The sequence below is a fragment of the Crinia signifera genome, chromosome 4 (assembly GCF_055691185.1).
Source record: "Crinia signifera chromosome 4, ASM5569118v1, whole genome shotgun sequence".
Lineage (NCBI taxonomy): Eukaryota > Metazoa > Chordata > Amphibia > Anura > Myobatrachidae > Crinia > Crinia signifera.
This window is the reverse complement of record NC_139220.1, coordinates 137,674,110-137,689,852: the sequence shown is the minus strand read 5'-3', so window position 1 is coordinate 137,689,852 and position 15,743 is coordinate 137,674,110. Positions and strand designations below refer to the sequence as shown.

Sequence of the window (15,743 nt, the reverse complement as noted above, 5' to 3'; positions counted from 1 at the left end):
GTCAAGCTTCAATAAGTTTGCAAAATTCTTTGCAGACAAAGAATCCACTATCTGGGTTGAAATGCCCAAAATGCCACCAAAGAACATACTTCCCAACACGACCCTCTCCAGGAGGGACACATTGCTCTGCTCCTGGCCTTCCCTGGTAATGTATGATTGCCGTCACCTGTGGAGAAACACCTTTCTTATTAGTTAACCTGTTCAAAAACAGGTGATAGCAATCATACATTAAGAGGAAAGTCCAGCAGCAGAGTAGTTTGTCCCTCCTGGCATGGGTCATGTTGGGAGGTATGAAAGAATAACCTATCTACCAAGCCTGCCAATGTAAGCGATCTCTCTCAATGGAATAGCTTTGACCCAGTGGGATACATAAGGATGATCAGAGTTTGGGATGCCCGGCGTTCAGAATACTGCAGCATCTCAAAGGGAATCCTGATAGGGTATACATACCTGTATACGTACCTGCCCCCAACCCCCTTGTTCCTAACCCTATCAACACCTACTCTGCAGCCTAAACCTAACCACCTGCCCTACAGCGTAACCCTAACCCTCCCCCCTGCAGCCTAACCCTAAGCCTCCCATAGTGCCTAATCCTAAACTTACCCCCTTCCCTGGCCTAACGCTAGCTCTTCGGGCATATTTAGCATTCATCATTCAGGATTTTGGTGTTCTCATTCATTCCCCTGGCAGTAGTTGTGCTGCCGATGTCGGTATCATGAATGCCAGCATCCCAACTGGCTTGATGCTGAATGCATCCCGACCCACGGATGTAAAAGCTATAATTGAAGCTTCCAATAAGGTGTATGGACATAATGGTCCTGTTTTTTCCAAATAGTTTGATGCTTTTTGCAGACAGACATTTTTCCCAAACCACTTTAAAAAAACTTTAAAAACACCTAATTTTAGGGGTGATTCAGGTTGGCTCGCAGAGCACATTTGGGGCCCAATGTCATAGGGTGTGAGAATCAGAAAGAGAGAGACTTTGAGACAGTTTTCACATTTTTATTAAAGCGGCAATCAATTACATGACAATATCAACCTGGTTGTGCAATGTAAATGATTGGCGCTTTAAAAAAAAAATGGGAAAACTCTCCCAAAGTGTCCCACTTTCTGTTTCTCCCACCCTATTACATTTGACTCTTGTTTTGCTAATGGACAAAACCATGTGCACGGCAGGTGAACCGCTTGCAGAATGTTCAAAATGCAGCTGCCAGGCTATTCGCCAACCAGCCCCATTCCAGCCACATAACACCCATTCTCTACTCCCTTCACTTACCAACTGTAAAATGGAAAATCGTTTTCAGGATTGGCTTTCTCACTTTCAAAGATCTAAATGACCAGTGCCCAAGGTACCTTAACTCAGCTAGAAACCTACCTGTCAACCCATGATATTTATCATCTATTCCAGTCAGGAGTCAGGAGATGACATAGCACTGGTATATGTGCTTAATGATCTTCTAACAGCAAGAGACAGAGGTGACTGTTCAATCTTAATCCTTCTGGATCCTTCGGCAGTATTTGACACCATGGATGATGGGATTATAATTGAGTGCCTGAGTAATTTCTGTAGATCTGTCTTTAGCTGGTTCAAATAATTACTTACCGGCAGGACACAGAGAGGTTATTGTGGAGTGTATTTGTCATCATCAGTGCCATTTCTATATAGTGTCCCACACATTCTATACTATTATACTTTTTGCAGTAAACATGCTATTTCTGGGTGAAATAATCAGACGTAATGGCGTGATCTACCGATGCAATGCACATGAAACACAGCTGTGCTTGTTCTTTGCTCCATATACTGAGAACCCAATAACAACGCTAAATGGGTGTCTAGCTGAGCTCCAGCAGTAGATGAGTTCCATTTGGCTTCGACTGAAGCCTTATAAAGCAGGGTTCTAATGATAGGCAATAGAACACCACTGCAACGTAGCCAAATTAAGGGGCTTACACTTGGGAGTTGAGAACTACAAATCAAATAAACATTTGCAAAATCTTGGTGTTGCCATGGGTAGGGGCTTGACACAGAAACATTGGGTATCAGACTGATCCTCATTCTTTCAAGTAAAGACTATAGCCAGATTCAAGCATTTAATGGTACTTCTTTACTTTCACGGCGCCGCGCGTACTTCCGGGTTACGCTCGCCACTAATTAAGTAAAATAAACTAAGTTAACGCCATGCCAACATGGATAGTTCATACCTCCACTATCCATGTTGGCATGGAGTTGATTTTAATTAGCGTGGCGAGCGTAGCGAGCCACCGAGCCCGCAGCGTGGGCGAGCGAAGCGAGCCCCGCAAGGGGACTCAGACGCACGGCGCCATGCTGGCGCCGTGAAAGTAAAGAAGTACCCATTTAATTTCCTCAGAAGATCTGCCTAAAGTTACACATGTTTATATCATCACACCTAGACTACTATAATGGCCTCTACCTTGGTCACCCATCAAAATAATTGCCCTGCTTCCAGAATGTTCAAAATTCAGCTGCCAGACTATTCACCAACCAGCCCCATTCCAGCCATATAACACCGATCTCTACTCCCTTCACTCACCAACTGTAAAAGGGAAAATCGTTTTCAGGATTGGCTTTCTCAATTTCAAAGATCTAAATGACCAGGGCCCAAGGTACCTTAAGCAGCTTCTGATTCCTTACTGTACCACTTGATTATTGTGATCTGTAGATGATGGACTAGTAACAATATATAGAATCTCCCTGCACTCATTTGAGGGTCGAGCTTTCAGCTTTGTGGCTCAGACTCTACAGAAATCTCTTCGCTGCACAGTTTGAGAGGCCTACACTCTAGAACAGGGCTGGGCAACACCTGCCCTCCAGATGTTAGTGAACTAAGCATCCCAGGATGCTTTGCATTACTTTTGCTCTGTGGCCATGCCGAAACTTATGCAAGGCATGCTGGGATGTGTAGTTCATCAACATCTGGAGGGCCGGTGTTGCCCAGCCCTGCTCTAGAATATATCAACTAAGAGACTCACAACTTTTAGAAAAAACGGTGGATTGACTGTCCCATTTAGAGCAGCTGCTAGTAAAGCAGTTCTTGTCATAGCGCCACTACCACCCCCCAGGGGGCTTTGTATTTTTTTTGAGACTCACAACTTATCTGTTTATGCAGGCATTTTACTAATATATACTGTTAAGCTTGTTCCCTATTTTGTACTGTAAAGGTAAATGTAAATCACTGAGTCCTGTTTGTAGAAAAGTGCTATAAAAACACCATTCTCCGTGTTCTTGGACTTCTTCTTTGTCTTTTGAATTGATACTTTTGGGCATCCTCTGTGCCTTAAAACAATTGAATCCTCTTAATATATAGACAGTTAAATATATCAACAGAAACAAAATGGCGACAATAACAATTTAGATATACAGTATTCAGAATGTTGAAAGTCAAAATAAAAAATCACTATATGAAATATATCTTATTCTATATATCAATTCGTACCCTTGCAAAATAATAACTTTTTGAATCAATTTTGTCATGACCAAAAATAACCCCCAAAACATAGTGACATTCCCTATTATCTGAAATTAGGGGGGTATCCAATTATCCTTGAAGCAGTTTTGACCATTAAAAATGGGCAGATATCATGATTTATGACAATTATAGAACATTTTTACCAGTTGAAAATGGACGCGGGATCAAGTAAAAACACAGGGTTAGGGATCTCAGATCCCATGTGTTATCGTGGGTCGGGTGGCTACTTATTGGGGTTATGCTTCACATGCCTTAAGCATTCGAAGCATAATCCCTGATAAATACTGGTATCGGGAGATACAGGCGCTGGCATCAGAGCTAATTGGATAGTCATTGACAGCGGGTAATTGGATACCCACTAAAGAATATCACTAGGATAATATCAAGTTAGTGTTGAAGTTAGAAGGTGCTGATAAGAAACATGCCATCATATTCTACATAGTTGTATATATTTTAGACGTCAGTATTTTGACCATGTCCAATTGTTGTCATCCAAAATATAGGTAAGCTGCAGTCAAAATATAGGCAGGTCAACATGCTGTCATTTATTCCAACTATAAAGAGGCTTAGCGCTACTATGGCAGGATTTAGCGCAGCAGGCTTGTTCATTTATGGTACGGCGCATGATGGACAGGCAGGTAAGGTCTGTACACCTTAGATTACATTCTTAACGATTCCAACAGGTCGAACCAGCAAAATCTGAATATCATCCAGCGTGTATGCTTGATGTTGCTGACTATGGGCCTTATTCTAGTTCACTCTTTCTGACAAAATCCTTCTTAGATGGACAAAACCATGTGCACTGCAGGTGGGGCAGATGTAAAATGTGCGGAGAGAATTCGATTTGGGTGAGTTATTTTGTTTCTGTGCAGGGAAAATACTGTGCTTTATTTCTACACTGCAATATAGATCTCACTTTGAAGTAAAACCCCACCCTAATCTAATTCTCTCTGCACAAGTAACATCTGCCCCCCTGCAGTGCACATGGTTTTGTCCATCTAAGAAGGATTTTGTCAGAAAGAGTGAACTAGAATAAGACCCAATGTGCGCACTTGACATAATAGGATACATTTTTACACATGCGCAGTGCTGTTCAGTCAGTAGGAAACCTGTAGAACTCTAGCTGCTTCGGAACTACATGCGCCCACATACTCTGCCAAGGTTTTGCATGCAGGATGGCTTATCCCTACTGTGACTGGGTTTAGCATAACGCTTGCTACATTTCAGTTATGTGCAGTACATATGTATCTGGCATGTAGTTAATCAGCATAAAGCAGGCATGTCTAAACTATGGCCCTCCAGCTGTTTTGAAACTACAAGTCCCATCATGCCTTGCTGCAGTTTTGCTATTAGGGAATGCTAAAACTATGGTAAGGGATGCTGGGATGTGTAGTTTCACAACCGCTGGAGGGCCATCGTTTGGACATGCCTGACATAAAGTATTCCATCATTTTAGGATTATCTAACAACAAATCTGTAGCAAGGCATTCTGGCATGTGTAGCTGGAGTGCCATGGGTAGCTTACCCCCTCTGAACCTATATTCATATGGCAGTTAGGACAATGGGCCATATTCAGATCTGAGCTCAGTACAAATTTGTTCGGGAAATGGGCAAAACCATGTGCACTGCAGGTGGAGCAGATGTAACTTGTGCAAAGAGAGTTAAACTTGGGTGGGGTGTGCTGAAACTGAAATCTAAATTGCAGTGTAAAAATAAACACAGTGCACAGAAACAAAATAACACAAATCTAACTCTCTTTGCACAGGTTACATCTTCCCCACCTGCAGTGCACATGGTTTTGCACATTTTTCAAACAAATTTTGTACGGAGCTCAGATCTGAATAAGGCCCAATGTGATAATACTTTGTGCTGTTCTCTTCCTACAGGGGAGCACTGTCTTGTACATTTGTCCATTATTACTGGTCACCACTACTTATTATTTTATGTCATCAATTTGACTGTCTCCTTTTTAAGTGTCAACCACATTTTTACTGCCAACATTGTCCTCTAGACTTCATGGTTGTTTAGATTTTCACAATAGACAGTTTGACTACATCCCATATGGAAGACTTCTACTTGCTGTTGTCTGTAATGATCCATCCAGTCACCTATAGTGTTCATTCTAGCAGTCTGTACCTTATCACATACCTCCCAACAGTCCCGATTACAGCGGGACAGTCCCGATTATCAGGGCCTGTCCCGCTGTCCCTCCCGCGGCCGGCAGTGTCCCGCGGTAAGGGGGGGCTGTTGGGAGTCCCCCCTGTCGGCTGCTAAGCAGCGGGGAATAAACGCTGTGCGCATGCGCACAGCGTCTATTCCCGCAGTCAGGGGGCTGGGGGCATGGCTAGAGGCTCACAGAGCCTCTGGGTCATGCCCCCATAGCGGCAAAATGGGGGCGTGGCCTCGCGGGAGAGTCGCGAGTATAGACCACGCCCCTGGAATTAGGCCACGTCCCCCCGAGCAGCAGCTACGTCCCGCCTCGGGGACGTCAGAAGTTGGGAGGTATGTTATCAGTGAGAAGGACATATTTTTATATTTAAGGGCAAATGTATGTATTGCTACAGTAGCTGTAGTGGTACATCACATCTTAAATTTTGCCCTTCGAAACTAAAATATGTCCTTTCACTTATAAGTTGCAGACTGCTACAATGAACATAGGGGATATGCAATTGGTGCTGATTTTTTTTGCCTAGGGAGAAATCTGCACTTTTCAATGTTGAATTAATTTAGATTTACCCTATTCACTTAAAGTGACGATTTTTAGCATACTAAAAAAACACGTGAATTGGCAAAGTTTTTTTTTTATTCTATTAAATGATAAAAACCGGGCGGATGCGGCTGCAATTAAATACAATAGTGGCAAATTGTTCAGTTTTTCAGCTAGGTGAAAAACTAGACTAATTCAATACCCCACTAAGGAGTGAATGTAATCGGGTGTGAGAAGCTGGTTGGAGGTGCTGGAGTTTGTCCGAGAATAGCTATATTTTTAAAGTGCAAAAATCAACCTTGTTTTATCTTGTAAATGATTGGAGCTTTAAAAATAGGTCTGTTTTCAGATGAGCTCCTGTGCCTCTTGCTTCTTGCACCCTATTCCATTTACCACTATAACCTAGTCTACCAAACATAATGCACTGTCCAAGGCTATGAATAGGTATGACCGATATGAAGGTTTCAGGCACAGCTGCCTAGTGAGTAATATTAACCCCTTCCCGACATTTGACGTACATTTACGTCATGGTCGGGAAGCACTTCCCGACACATGGCGTAAATGTACGTCATGGATTTAAACTGTCACCGCGTCTATAGACGCGGTGACAGTTTCAACATGTCTGCTGTCCCTGACAGCAGACATGTCCGTGCATGCCCCGGGGGGGCTGCGATGCCGCCCCCCCGTCGGCGATCGCTGTGATTGGCTGTTCAGTGTGAACAGCCATTCACAGCGTTTTCCTGTGTCACCGGCGAATAACGTTCGCCGGTGACACGGGATCAGAGGTGATTGGTGCTGTAAAGTACAGCACCAATCACCGCGGGGTGTAAGGGTGACACTGGTGTCACCCCACCTCACCCCGCCCGCCCCCAAAGGCCGTGATTGGTCCGTCGGACCGACGGACCAATCACAGCCAAGGAGGGAGATTTAAACTAACGGTGACTGCACTGCAGACGCCATTCCGGTCTGGAAAGCGTGCAGTGCGGTCACCGTACCCCCCTGCCGCCATACTGACCAGAAATACTTGCTGCAATACTTACCTGATCGCTGCTGATTGCTTCCTGGATCCTGTGCAATAATTGTGCCATACTGTGATATTGTGCTGCTGCACTGTATTAGTATTAGCTAGATAGATAGAGAGATAGATAGAGATAGATAGAGAGAGATAGAGAGAGATAGAGAGAGATAGAGAGAGAGAGATAGAGAGAGATAGAGAGAGATAGAGAGAGATAGAGAGAGATAGTGTCAGAGAGTGCTATATTTTGTGCTGCTGCAGTGTGATATAGTTATAGATAGAGAGAGAGAGATAGAGAGAGAGAGATAGAGAGAGAGGCCTACTGACAGAGTGCTATATTTTGTGCTGCTGCAGTGTGATAGTTATAGAGAGATAGAGAGAGATAGAGAGAGAGAGATAGAGAGAGATAGTGACAGATTGTGCTATATATTTTTTATATAACTGACTGCTGCCCCCTCCTTTTGTGCTGATCAGTATAAATTAACTGATCAGTAACTTTTTGGGGGCGCAGGTTTTTTTTTATATATAGATATACCTGTGAGTGCTGCTGCTGCAGTGTCATAGAGTGTTAGATAGTGTTAGATAGTGAGAGATAGAGAGATAGAGAGAGATAGTGATAGAGAGTGCTAAATTTTGTGTCTGCTGTCCCCGCCTTTTGTGCTGATCACTATATCTGAGGTGATCAGCAACTTTTTTGGGGGTACAGAGGTTTTTTTTTTTTATATATACCTGTCAGTTGCACCAAAGGTTGTGCACCTGCTGCACCTCACTGGTAATCAGTGTCGCATCACTGATCACCTTTTTTTTTTGTGTGTGTGCTGTGGGGTATTTTTTTAATTTTTTTTTTTACACACACTGTGATTTTGTGGGTGTCCTGTGGCCGCTGTGCGCTGATCAGTGACGTACATCACTGATCATCTCTTTCGGCACAGGGTTGATCTATTTTTTTTTTTTTTTTTGATCAAATTCCTGTTGCCTTTGAGCGCTGTTCAGTGACAGACGTTACTGACCAACATCTGTGCTCAATTTTTGGCGCAGGACCTTTTTTTTTTTAACCCCTTCCTTTTTTTTTTTTTTAACCCCTTCATTTTTTTTTTTTTTTATTGGTATAAAGTATTTTTTTTTTTTTCTGCACCACATACACACTACACACTACATACCCCCCGGATTGAAATAAAGTTTGTGCCCCCCCCTACACTATACACGTGTTGAAACATTTCACTACCGGTAACACAAAAATAAAAATGGCATCCCAAATGTCCTCCCAAATGTCCTCCCAAATGTCCTCCCAATCATCCAGGAGAATGTATTCAGTGGAGGAGGCATATGCCATGCTTGCTTCTGACTCTGACACAGCCAGTGATGCAAGCGGGGAATTTGAAGGATTTGCCTTAAGCTCCTCTTCCTCCTCTGCTGATGAGGGACCCCCTCAAAGACGCCCCCGTAGATCAGCTGAGATTCCCCCCCCAATAATTGATCTAGTATGGACCCCACCACCAGACAATTTTGAGCCCCAGGTTCCTGAGTTTTTGGCCATGCCAGGAATCCAATTTGATTCCACAGGTCTCAGAGAAATTGACTTTTTCAAATTATTTTTCTCTGATGATTTTATAAATTTAATGGTGGACCAAACTAATTTATATGCCCAGCAGTTTATTGCTCAAAACCCCACGTCATCATTTGCTAGGTGGACCCCTGTAGATGCAGTAGAGATGATGACGTTTTGGGGTCTGGTGTTTCATATGGGCATAGTAAAAAAGCCAGAAATTAGGCAATATTGGAGTACAGATGTTCTGTACAGTACTCCATTTTACCGTATGGCCATGCCCCGGACTCGATTTGAGACAATTCTTAAATTCATACATTACACCGATAATGCACAGTGCCCACCCAGAGATGATCCCACCTTTGACCGGCTATTCAAAGTCAGGCCGGTCATTGATCATTTCAGTGCCAAATTTGAAGAGGTGTACATCCCTGAAAAATTTATTTGTATCGACGAGTCCCTTATACATTTTAAAGGAAGGGTTAAATTCCGCCAGTACCTTCCCAGTAAGAGGGCAAGGTATGGCATAAAAATGTATAAACTGTGTGAAAGCACCTCAGGGTACACCCACAGGTTTAGGGTTTATGAAGGGAAGGATTCAAGAATTCAACCGCCAGAATGCCCCCCCCTCCCTCGTAGGTGTTAGTGGGAAAATTGTCTGGGATTTAGTGCACCCCTTCCTGGATAAAGGTTATCACCTCTATGTGGATAACTTTTACACTAGCATCCCCCTGTTTAAGGCCCTTGGTTCAAGAGGTACAGCAGCTTGCGGTACTGTGCGCAAGAACCAAAGAGGCCTCCCAAAAACGCACATTGCCCAAGTAATGAGAAGGGGTGAAAGCAGGGGAATATGCACCGAAAATATGTTGTTGGTCAAATATAAGGACAAGAGGGATGTCCTTATACTGACAACAATTCACGGAGACAGTACCACCTCCGTCCCTGTACGAGGTACCAGTACCCACACCTCAAAACCTAATTGTATCCTGGATTACAATAGGTACATGGGCGGAGTGGATCTTTCAGATCAGGTACTGAAGCCGTACAGTGCCCTGCGGAAAACAAAAATCTGGTACAAGAAGGTGGCCGTGTATATCATCCAGATGGCACTGTATAACGCTTACGTGCTATTCCGTTCTACCGGCCAGAGGGGGACATTTATGCACTTTCAAGAGGAAGTCATAAAGGGCCTAATATTTGGGAACCAGCAGGCAGAGGGCCCCAGTACTTCTAGTACTGGCCCCCGTATTGTACCAGGGCAGCATTTTCCTGATGAAATCCCCTCCACTGGAAAAAAGGGCAGGACACAAAAAAGGTGCAAAGTTTGCTATAAAAAGGGAATAAGAAAGCAAACTATTTTCCAGTGTGACACTTGCCCCGACAAACCCGGCCTATGTATAAAGGAGTGTTTTAAATTATACCACACATCTATGGAATATTAGGTTCATAATTTCACCGTGCTTCGGGGGTCTTGCTAATGCCACATAGCACCCACCATTCATTCCACCAGAATCTGAGCCGCAAAATCCAAAAATCACTCCTTCCCTTCTGAGTCCTGCCATGCACCCAACTGGTATTTTTTGGTCACATGTGAGGCATTGCCGTACTCGGGAGATATTGGGACACAGATTTTGGGGTGCTTTTTCTCCTTCATACCTTCTGAAAATGAAAAATTTTGAGCCAGAACTGCATTTTTGTGTAAAAAATGTAATTTTTCTTTTTCACTGCCCACTTGTATCAAAATTGGTGAAACCCCTGGGGGTTTTAAATGTACACTATACCCCTAGATGAATTCCCTGAGGGGTGTAGTTTTCAAAATGGGGTGACTTGTGGGGGGGTTCCACTGTATTGGTGCTTGGGGGGTCTTGCTAATGCGACATAGCACCCACCAAAATTCCACCAGAATTTGTGCTGCAAACTCCAAATATCACTCCTTCCCTTCTGAGTCCTGCCACTTTTTGGTCACACATGAGGCATTGCCGTACTCGGGAGAAATTGGGGCACAGATTTTGGGGTGCTTTGTCTCCTTCATTCCTTGTGAAAATGAAATATTTTGAGCCAGAACTGCATTTTTGTGTAAAAAAATGTAATTTTTCATTTTCACTGCCCACTTGTATCAAAATTGGTGAAACCCCTGGGGGTTTGAAATGTACACTATACCCCTAGATGAATTCCCTGAGGGGTGTAGTTTGCAAAATGGGGTGACTTGTGGGGGGGTTCCACTGTATTGGTGCAACATAGCACCCACCATTCATTCCACCAGAATCTGTGCTGCAAAATCCAAAAATCACTCCTTCCCTTCTGAGTCCTGCCATGCACCCAACTGGTATTTTTTGGTCACATGTGAGGCATTGCCGTACTCGGGAGAAATTGGGGCACAGATTTTGGGGTGCTTTTTCTCCTTCATACCTTCTGAAAATGAAAAATTTTGAGCCAGAACTGCATTTTTGTGTAAAAAATGTAATTTTTCTTTTTCACTGCCCACTTGTATCAAAATTGGTGAAACCCCTGGGGGTTTTAAATGTACACTATACCCCTAGATGAATTCCCTGAGGGGTGTAGTTTGCAAAATGGGGTCACTTGTGGGGGGGTTCTACTGTATTGGTGCTTGGGGGGTCTTGCTAATGCGACATAGCACCCACCAAAATTCCACCAGAATCTGAGCTGCAAAATCCAAAAATCACTCCTTCCCTTTTGAGTCCTGCCATGCACCCAACTGGTATTTTTTGGTCACATGTGAGGCATTGCCGTACTCGGGAGAAATTGGGGCACAGATTTTGGGGTGCTTTTTCTCCTTCATACCTTCTGAAAATGAAAAATTTTGAGCCAGAACTGCATTTTTGTGTAAAAAATGTAATTTTTCATGTTCACTGCCCACTTGTATCAAAATTGGTGAAACCCCTGGGGGTTTGAAATGTACACTATACCCCTAGATGAATTCCCTGAGGGGTGTAGTTTGCAAAATGGGGTGACTTGTGGGGGGGTTCCACTGTATTGGTGCTTGGGGGGTCTTGCTAATGCGACATAGCACCCACCAAAATTCCACCAGAATCTGAGCCACAAAATCCAAAAATCACTCCTTCCGTTCTGAGTCCTGCCATGCACCCAACTGGTATTTTTTGGTCACATGTGAGGCATTGCCGTACTCGGAAGAAATTGGGGCACATATTTTGGGGTGCTTTTTCTCCTTCATACCTTCTGAAAATGAAAAATTGTGAGCCAGAACTGCATTTTTGTGTTAAAAAATGTAATTTTTCATTTTCACTGCCCACTTGTATCAAAATTGGTGAAACCCCTGGGGGTTTGAAATGTACACTATACCCCTAGATGAATTCCCTGAGGGGTGTACTTTGCAAAATGGGGTGACTTGTGGGGGGGTTCCACTGTATTGGTGCTTGGGGGGTCTTGCTAATGCGACATAGCACCCACCAAAATTCCACCAGAATCTGAGCTGCAAAATCCAAAAATCACTCCTTCCCTTCTGAGTCCTGCCATGCACCCAACTGGTATTTTTTGGTCACATGTGAGGCATTGCCGTACTCGGGAGAAATTGGGGCACAGATTTTGGGGTGCTTTTTCTCCTTCATACCTTCTGAAAATGAAAAATTTTGAGCCAGAACTGCATTTTTGTGTAAAAAATGTAATTTTTCTTTTTCACTGCCCACTTGTATCAAAATTGGTGAAACCCCTGGGGGTTTTAAATGTACACTATACCCCTAGATGAATTCCCTGAGGGGTGTAGTTTTCAAAATGGGGTGACTTGTGGGGGGGTTCCACTGTATTGGTGCTTGGGGGGTCTTGCTAATGCGACATAGCACCCACCAAAATTCCACCAGAATCTGAGCCGCAAAATCCAAAAATCACTCCTTCCGTTCTGAGTCCTGCCATGCACCCAACTGGTATTTTTTGGTCACATGTGAGGCATTGCCGTACTCGGAAGAAATTGGGGCACATATTTTGGGGTGCTTTTTCTCCTTCATACCTTCTGAAAATGAAAAATTGTGAGCCAGAACTGCATTTTTGTGTAAAAAAATGTAATTTTTCATTTTCACTGCCCACTTGTATCAAAATTGGTGAAACCCCTGGGGGTTTGAAATGTACACTATACCCCTAGATGAATTCCCTGAGGGGTGTACTTTGCAAAATGGGGTGACTTGTGGGGGGGTTCCACTGTATTGGTGCAACATAGCACCCACCATTCATTCCACCAGAATCTGTGCTGCAAAATCCAAAAATCACTCCTTCCCTTCTGAGTCCTGCCATGCACCCAACTGGTATTTTTTGGTCACATGTGAGGCATTGCCGTACTCGGGAGAAATTGGGGCACAGATTTTGGGGTGCTTTTTCTCCTTCATACCTTCTGAAAATGAAAAATTTTGAGCCAGAACTGCATTTTTGTGTAAAAAAATGTAATTTTTCATTTTCACTGCCCACTTGTATCAAAATTGGTGAAACCCCTGGGGGTTTGAAATGTACACTATACCCCTAGATGAATTCCCTGAGGGGTGTAGTTTGCAAAATGGGGTGACTTGTGGGGGGGTTCCACTGTATTGGTGCTTGGGGGGTCTTGCTAATGCGACATAGCACCCACCAAAATTCCACCAGAATCTGAGCTGCAAAATCCAAAAATCACTCCTTCCCTTTTGAGTCCTGCCATGCACCCAACTGGTATTTTTTGGTCACATGTGAGGCATTGCTGTACTCGGGAGAAATTGGGGCACAGATTTTGGGGTGCTTTGTCTCCTTCATACCTTCTGAAAATGACAAATTTGGAGCCAGAACTGCATTTTTGTGTAAAAAAAATAATTTTTCATTTTCACTGCCCAGTTGTACCACAATTGGTGAAACCCCTGCGGGTTTGAAATGTACACTATACCCCTAGCTGAATTCCCTGAGGGGTGTAGTTTGCAAAATGGGGTCACTTGTGGGGGGGTTCCTAACTTTTAGCATGTTATGGTGCCTAGAAACCTACATGGTGCCTAAAAAATAATCTCATAAAAAGGAGGCTCCAAAATCAAGTAGGTGCTCCTTCTATTATGAAGCCTGTGGTTTGGTCACCGTGCACACTAGGGCCACATATAGGATATTTATGAAAACAAAAGAATTGGGGGAATCAATTTTTAGTCACATTTCTCTAGTAAAATGTACTGTGTTCCTTAGAAAAATGTATTAAAATTGCAAATCTGCAAAAAAAAAGAAATTTTGAAATTTCACCTACACTTTGTTTTAATTCCTGTGAAACACCTAAAGGGTTAACAAACTTCCAAAATGCTGTTTTGAATACTGTGAGGGGTGCAGTTTTTGAAATGGCATCATTTATGGGGGTGTCTCACATACAAGTCCCTCAAAGTCACATCAGAACTGAACTGGTCCCTAAAAAAATCAGTGTTTGAAATTTTCTTGAAAATTTGAGAATTTGCTATTCATATTGTAAGCCTCCTAGTGTCCCAAAAAATTAAAAGGAAGTTGAAATAATGATGTCAACATAAAGTAGACATATGGTCTATGTTAGTTATTCACTATTTTGAGTGGTAAGATTATTTGTCTCACAAGCAGAAAATTTAACATTTTGCAAATCGCTAAATTTTCCATTTTTTCACGATATTTTGGTATTTTTCACAAAAAAACACAGACTGTATCGACGAAAATTTACCACTAACTTGAAGTACAATGTGTCACGAAAAAACAATCTCAAAATCACTGGGATAAGTAAAAGCAAAAAAAAGTTATCCCCACTTAAGTGAGACATGTCAGAATTGAAAAAAAGGGCTCTGTCAGGAAGGCAAAAACAGGCTCTGTCAGGAAGGGGTTAATGAAGTGAACTCCACATGGGAGGCTGGAAAAGAATGAACTATATTAAACTAGTCCTTTAAAACTTTATATAATGAATACATTGGGGTATATTCAATTCCCTGATGGCGAGATGTGCCGATAGCTCGCCGTCAGTTTTCAACTCACCCCCCATCAGTTGCCATTTCCACCTCACTGGTTCTTTTCAGCGAGGTAGAAACGGCGATTAAAACGGAAAGACTCACCACAAAATGCAGCAGGCTCCCTGCATTTGCGATGAACCTCGCTGTTTAAGGGAATCCTTGCCATCCTCCGACAGCGAGGATTTCCCAGTATGTTGAATACGACGAGCGGCCGGCTAGGGGGTTTGACAGTGAGGATGTCTTGTTTTTTTTAGCGATCCTCACTGAAAACAAGCCATCCTCACCACACAAACCCTTTGCAAATGGCATTGAATACCACCCTGTAAATTAAGTTTATGTGGTCTACTAAGAGCTTTCTTGACTCCTTTACATATGCGTTAAATGCTGTACAACATATTTTATTGTATGCAAATGATATTTACTTTGTTTAATTTCAGCACATCTCAAGATGAATTTGGAGATAAAAGGAGTAGCTGCCTCTGCTAGAGGTCAGAGTGACCTCCAATCCAAACAATCTCTTGCTAAGGTACTTCCTGTGTAATGAGGAGTTTTCTTTATTCTTTTATGATTACGCATGATTTACTAGAACAGGATATGTAAAACTGGTAACACTGTGCTTAACAAATGATAAGCATTGCTGTGAGAGGACTGATTCCAATAGCTAATGAAGACATGGTTGGCTATATGATGAAAAGTTAGGATTGGTGCCAAGCCAGTGTGGTTGAGTATATCTGTAGACCTGTGCATTGTACTAGCACAACATAGAATTTTGTAGAGCATCTCAAACCTAGAAACCAATGACCTGAAACCCTTATTTTTTTTCTTTGAAGGTGAAGCTCAACACTCAAAAGAGGAAAATAAACAGTTTATGGGCCAGATTCTCTAAGCTTCAAAAGTGATAACATGGAAAGTGATAAACAGCCAGCCAATCAGCTCCTGCCTGCCATGTCACAGACTGTGTTTGAAAAATGTCATACAAGAGCTGATTGGCTGGCTGTTTATCACTATCCCTTTTATCACTTTTGAAGCTTAGAGAATCTGGGCCTATGTCTCT

General features: G+C 42.9%; 1 protein-coding gene across 5 annotated transcripts in view; it reads left to right on the top strand.

The window, feature by feature from the left end:
• Positions 1–15,743, top strand: part of CAPS2 (calcyphosine 2) — a 100,876-nt gene that overhangs the window by 3,305 nt on the left and 81,828 nt on the right. For 4 of the 5 annotated variants that reach the window (XR_014473428.1, XM_083182571.1, XM_083182569.1 and 1 more), the window contains exons 2-3: positions 3,992–4,126; positions 15,127–15,215. Coding sequence is in view for 4 of the 5 variants with exons in the window: in XM_083182571.1 (XP_083038697.1) it covers positions 4,024–4,126; positions 15,127–15,215 (192 nt within the window). In the remaining variant the exon portion in view is untranslated. The remainder of the gene's footprint in view (positions 1–3,991; positions 4,127–15,126; positions 15,216–15,743) is intronic. The other variant, XM_083182573.1, reaches the window with a different exon arrangement.